Genomic DNA, 6,731 nt, shown 5'->3' on the forward strand with positions numbered 1-6,731 from the left:
AATTGTTTTTGTCATGTTTACGGGCCAGGACCTAGAAAAAAACACATTTCAATGTGAAGGACTTCAGGGACTTCAGACATTTATAAAACTCTTCAGCATGAACCAGTCTTGGGAGCGGATCTCAGCATAACTCTTTGCACAGGTAGGTTACACCAAATATTTTACTTATTCCTCATTGTAACTGTGAGTATCAAGTATCTTGAAAGCTCTATCAATTTAAATTAAACTTAGGACTGAAATGATATCTAATCTGAATTATTTCCCCAGTGATTCAAATGTCTTCCCACTGAGTGCCTAGTAAAAGTGATGATGATATAATGTCAGTAATAGTATATACATCCCTATTAAATATACATCCATATTAATACATTAGACTGCTTGACTGTTTATACGAAACGGTGAATAGCTCTTGCAGGAAGAATATTTCACATTAGTAGGAAGAGTGTTTTTTCCTACAATAGAACTAAGAGATATTTCAGAGGACAGTCTACAGCAGACAGGAAACTTCTTGTCTCTAAACTATATGATTCCATGTTCCCAGGAAAGGTTTACAAAATTTCTAAAATTCGGTTAACAGAAAATGATGTTTTTCTTCTCTTCTTGATATTTGCATTGTCTAGGGTTAAAAACCCAAATGATCAGGTTCCCCGGTGCCAACTGTCAGATTCTATGTCCCTGGTGGACACTTAGAGCTCATTTTGAGATTCAGTGTTCGTCACAAACACAAGCCATATCCCAACAAACTTAAGACAAATTTCACAGTTAGAGATGAATGGAAAACAGTCTTGAGATCACTCAACAAGCTATTTAAGAGTTACTTTGTAATATGATTTTGCATCCAAATGGTGACACTTTTCAAAGTGAAATGAGGCATTAGGTATATTTTTCAAACTTTATTTACTGAGAATTTATTATATTGGTTGATCTATAAATTATTTCTATTCAAAACTAATTGGAAAAATATTTGTAGGAAATTATAATATCTTTTAGCAGGGACAAATGTGAACTCAACAAAGATTTTGAAAAAAAAATAGGAAAAAAAAGGACTGTTCTATAGAAACTTAATTTTAGTAACATTCTTATGTAATTAAAAGTAACCTTAGTTCAGCCTTTACTTTAGTACAGAAAGGAGTTTAAAAAGGTAAGGATATTTGCAAATACTCTCTATTCCCAAAGTTAATTCCACAATTTCATAGTAGGCAGTCAGTAACTGCCGTTGCTATTCTTCTGTTGTTGTTGTTCAATTAAGGAAAAGTTTACAAAATATATATGTCAGAGTGAACAATACACTGAGTTGCTTTATTTATAGCAATCATATGGGATGTATTTTAATCAAAGTAAGTGTTGAAACAGTGTTGTCCATCATAAGGTAATCTGCTTATAAAAAATGCAATTGTTTTTATGTGCAGTGGTTGGACAGAAAAGATATGGGATGGGTGGGACAATACAATCCCATCAGCTCCTCAGTCTCATATTTGGTGTATTGAATTAAGTATCTTTACATCACAAGAAACAAACACTGAAGATTTAAGAGAGAATCTGGTTGCAAGAGAGTATGTTTTGTTTTGTTAAATATATAGTTAAATACTGTGTCACAGTTTTTTAATATACAAAATTGTCATGCATTTGCTAGTTTTTTTTTAAAACTGTAAAAGCTCCTAGTAAGGTGGAATATGTTACTGAGACTGAAATAAGAAATTACATTAAACATCATTCAAAGAATGCTAATAACAATAAATTAAGGTAACATTAGTTTCTCATTTACTTGGTACCAGACTATGCAAACAAACCTATATATGTTCGTTATCTCATTTAATTTCCACAACAGAAGAATACAAGTATGTGAAAAAAATCCCACAGACAGTAACAGGTAGACTAATAACCAACCAACCAACCAAATATGTAAAGAAAATCATGCAAAACAAAAGCATACCTCAATGAAGTTTAGACTGTCCTGTTAATTAATATCTTACATTGATAGACTATGGAGTAACCCAACCTATTGAGCCTCAATGGTCTCACCAAACATGAAGTAATTAAATCCACATTCAAGGGTACTCCTGAAAAATAATGGGATCCCTACTGCAAAACACTTGTTGTCATTCTGGGCACATATTACTTGCCAAATAAATATTAGCACTCTCTCCCACTCAGTTCTCTATACAAGTAAATCAAAGTAATCAACTTTAGCTAATAAAAACTCTAAGTAATAATTTTCTTTAAAAAAATCAAAACAGTTTTTAAACAAGTAAAAAAGAAGAGGCATAAGCTGGAAAGTGAAGGGTAAGAAGAGCTGCCAGAGAAAATAGTAGAGGAGTCTGAATATTTAGAAGTCAGAGTGACCGGACAGAACTGTTGCATCTGGCAGAAGAAATCAAATGTGATGAAGTAAAGAGGATTTTCAGTTTCAGACTGCCACTTCAATGGAACAGGGCTGAGGTGTAGGCCTGTTTCTGGGTAGCTGAAGCTGAATGGTGTGACAGAAATTAGTAACTCCAGCGTACAGTATTTCCAACAGAAATACTGAAATTCCCAAGGATGATTAATGACAAGGTATGGGCTGGAGAGGACACTTAAGGAAGCTCTGAGAAAGGTAGCTGGAGGTCCCTCTGGCTCATCAACTTTCTAAAACCTGCTCTCTTTCATCCTTTTAATCACACATACAAACAAACGTGTGCTTTTGTGTGTATATATATCTGTATATATACACATACATAAATGCATATATATTCATCCAAACCATATGTCAATATAATTTATATATGTATAATAATATTCAATAGTGATGAAGAAATTAGTAGTTCTTTTAAACAATTTTTAAAACCTTAACTTTTTTCTGGTAAGCATTTCTGAATTTGTCAAAATATGACTAGAAAATTAATTAAGTTCTTTAAAATTTAATGGTTTGTCAACCAAAATAATCTGATTTTAAATAAAAAATTTAATGATCTAGCATCTAAGAGAGAAAAAAAAAATCTTGCCTATTTATCTCTTTCCATTTTTCCCATTAAGAGATGAATTCAAGAGAGTAAATGGCTTCTGGCAATCTCACCCGGATCACTGAGTTCATTCTCTTGGGTGTCTCAGACCGTCCAGAGCTCCAGATCCCCCTCTTCCTGGTCTTCCTGGGGATCTATGGACTGACTGTGACAGGAAACCTGTGCATCATCACCCTCACCAGGGTGGACTCCCAACTTCAAACCCCCATGTACTTTTTCCTCCGTCACTTGGCTGTCATCAATCTTGGCAATTCTACCACCATTGCCCCTAAAATGCTGGTTAACTTCTTGGTTAGCAAGAAAACCATATCTTACTATGGATGTGCAGCCCAGCTGGGTGGATTCTCAATTTTCATTGTGGCTGAGATTTTCATGCTGTCGGCAATGGCCTATGACCGCTATGTGGCTATTTGCAACCCCCTGCTGTACATGGTGGTGGTGTCTCCGCAGATCTGCCATCTGCTGGTTTTCCTCACATACCTCCACAGTCTGACCACAGCAGTGACTGTCACTTCCTGTGTGTTCTCCTTGTCATTCTGCTCTTCCAACATAATCAACCATTTCTACTGTGATGACGTTCCTTTGTTAGCCTTGTCCTGTTCTGATACTTACCTTCCAGAAACAGCAGTATTTGCCTTTTCAGGTACTAATTTATTTTTTTCCGTGATTGTTGTTCTCGTATCCTACTTCAACATTGTCCTTGCCATTCTGAGGATACATTCCTCAGAGGGACGACAAAAAGCCTTTTCCACCTGCGCTTCTCACATGATGACTGTCACTGTGTTCTATGGGACTCTTCTTTTCATGTATTTGCAACCAAGGACAAGCCACTCTTTAGATACTGACAAAATGGCCTCGGTCTTCTACACCCTAGTAATACCAATGCTGAACCCCATGATTTACAGCCTAAGGAACAAGGATGTGAAACATGCATTGAAGAGATTCCTGGATAACCCTCTGAAATCCTTAAAGCTAATGTAAACTTAAAACTAAACCTATCATCACTTAAGAATTGTTATTTCTTCCTAAAAATGCTTCTATTAAAAGAGGAAAAAAAATGGTTAGAAACTCCATTAGTCTTGGTGGAAAATATTTTAAATGTTTTTATCAAAAACTCATATTTCCAAACAAGAAAACAACACATATAAATAATAAATAGTAATTTGAAAATCAGTGAGCACATTTTATAAGTAAAATGTAAGTTACTACAGGATGTGTGTAATTTTTAATGAAGGAAGATGAATCCTGCCCGCAGATGGTGGGCGCATGTGAGCATCAGTTTTTGGAAAGTTGTTAAGTTTCAGATCACCGTTCTTGCAACAGACATCTTTTCTTCAAGTATTAAATATTTTATATTTATTTTTGCAGTATTTTATACATCAAATCCTCATCTCCTGTCAAACTATTTTTATTTTGTACTGAAATATAATTTTGTTTCATGAAAATAAGAAGACTTTTAAGGGAAAATGAAAATTAAACTAAAAGTGCTCAATACATATGGAAATAGGATATGTGGAAAAAAGCAGGGTAAACAAAAAAATAAAATTAAATTTTTCTTTTTCATCCTTCTCACTTGGTCCCTGTACAATGAAGCAAAATGTTGACATATAATTAATTTTTCATGTAATATTAAAACAGTTGCATAGAGTTAATTGTCTTTGTTATGAGACCATAGCAACACACATTTTTCACATTTTGTGTAGTGTGATTTTTATTGAATAGTTATTAGACAACCTTTCCCACCACCATCACCAAATAAAGATATTGTCCTCAAAGTGTCATCAATTCTCAAGAGTACTCCCAGTCAAATAATAAACAAACAAACAAAAAAACCAGTTAATATTTAATATGAACCTTATCTCTGTACATTTAAAATTCTACTAATATATGATGGGGAAGGAAAAAGTTGAACTGACCTATGAGGAACAGTAAGTGTCTGGAAAAAACTGCATTTATGATATCTCCAAGGAGGTCAGAAATAACCAAAATCTATGCACTGTGAGACTCAGACCAGTGAGTGAACTTCTAATTTCAGTTTTAAAGTAACAGAATACCCAAAATGAACAAAAAAAGTCACACTATGTAATGAACATGTCCAGTCTCAAGGGACATCATTGGCAATAATCAGATAGCATTAGCCATTAAGCTTTGTATTTTATTTATTTATATGTGTTTCTTTGATTTTACTTTATTATGGGTGTATTTTGTTGCATCAGCTAGTGTACTTGTAGTTGGAGACATATTTTGTTTTACGCATTGTTTCCTTGCTTTTTCCATTTTAAATGTTGCTCACAGCCCTCGACTTATCTTCCAGTTCCAACCAGCAATCCCATCACTCTGACCTCAGCTCCCACTGCCACATCTCCCCTGACTCTGTCCTTCTTCCTCCCCCTCCCCCTCATGATTATGTTGATCCTATGCAGATAATGCATGAGACATGTGACACCTCAGGACCCTTAATCACATCAGTACATTTTTTTTTTCCCCATGGAAGATAACATGTTTACAGGTCCGGAAGATTAGGACATGGGCAATTTTGAGGGGACACAATTTTACCTGCTGCATCTATTTGATATATTCTTTTAGGTAAAATAATGTCCCCCTCAAACTGGACAATATAAAATCTTGACCCTTGTTTTATTCACTACTACTCAGTGCTATAGTTTCACAAAAGTTTGCACACTGTGTGCCTTTGCACCACTATTTAGATGCAAAATTTGTGCTAAACAAATGAATCATAGCCTTCTTTGAATGAAGAAGGAACAAAAACCATTCATCTCAAAAGTTCCAAAAGTGTGTACACTCATACAAACACACTCACATAATACTTGTCATACTTTTATTTAGATGTTATAAATCAAATCAATTAACCAACCAGATACATCTGCCAAGCACAATGTTCAATGAGATAATGTAGGAAAATTAATTTGTCAGCACTCAATTCCTATTGGATAAAGTTCACCCCATGGAGCACTGACTTTCCTGCTTTTCCAGGTTATGTCTATCAGGGTGCCCGGGAGGTTCCATGGCATCTTGTATTTGAATTAATAGCAGATCCTTGTTGGGTGTTAGGGGACAGAGGAAATTCAGGACACAGTCAAGGAGCAAGTTATTGTTTGAGCACAGCTTTTAAATTAGGAAAGTCCTAAAAAAGAAACCACAAGTGCTCTTCATTTTGTAGCTGCCACCAGGGCAAGAGTTCTGACCTAGTTCCATAATGTAGAATGTAATATTTTCTGTCCAGGACATGTGTGTAAATCTTGTGTGGGCCACAGAATGAATCCTTTCAAGTACTTGAGTTCCAAAAGTCATCAAACTTCCCCAAATTCAGAAGAGTAGTAAATGCTGTTTCACAAATTTAAACCCCCAAAATCACTGAAGGATCATGATATTTTCCTAGAAATACACTTTGTTTTAAAGAATTGCCATTATACATATCAATATTTTGTGCTGATCCCAAGGATATCTGGTTTTTCAAACTTTCCTAACTCATCAGGAACCAGACAAAGTGATTGCACTTGAGATCATTAACAATTTTTAAATTCAGAAGCAAAACTGAGGAATTTTAAGGTCTCCAATGGAATTGCATTGCATTTACAGTCTGCATATGTTTGTTTTGAGCAAATAATGCCCTCTCCCTGGAAGTCCACAGGCCTTCACTCCTGTTGTCTGTACTAACATAGGCTACACCTATCATCTCTGCTTTCCAAAAGACTATTTCTTTCAACCACC

The 6,731-nt window shown here is 35.0% G+C and overlaps 1 protein-coding gene across 1 annotated transcript; it reads left to right on the forward strand.

Moving 5' to 3' along the window:
• The first annotated feature begins 3,032 nt into the window (after positions 1 to 3,032).
• On the forward strand, positions 3,033 to 3,980 carry LOC134375706 (olfactory receptor 8J2-like). The gene has a single exon (XM_063094380.1). It carries the CDS (start codon positions 3,033 to 3,035, stop codon positions 3,978 to 3,980), a length of 948 nt encoding a protein of 315 aa, XP_062950450.1.
• Positions 3,981 to 6,731: the final 2,751 nt, after the last annotated feature.

This window comes from Cynocephalus volans, chromosome 4 (genome assembly GCF_027409185.1).
Source record: "Cynocephalus volans isolate mCynVol1 chromosome 4, mCynVol1.pri, whole genome shotgun sequence".
Lineage (NCBI taxonomy): Eukaryota > Metazoa > Chordata > Mammalia > Dermoptera > Cynocephalidae > Cynocephalus > Cynocephalus volans.

Bases quoted from the DNA above. Each gene is read 5' to 3' on its own strand.
- LOC134375706 (XM_063094380.1), top strand. From the start codon at position 3,033: ATGGCTTCTGGCAATCTCACCCGGATCACTGAGTTCATTCTCTTGGGT.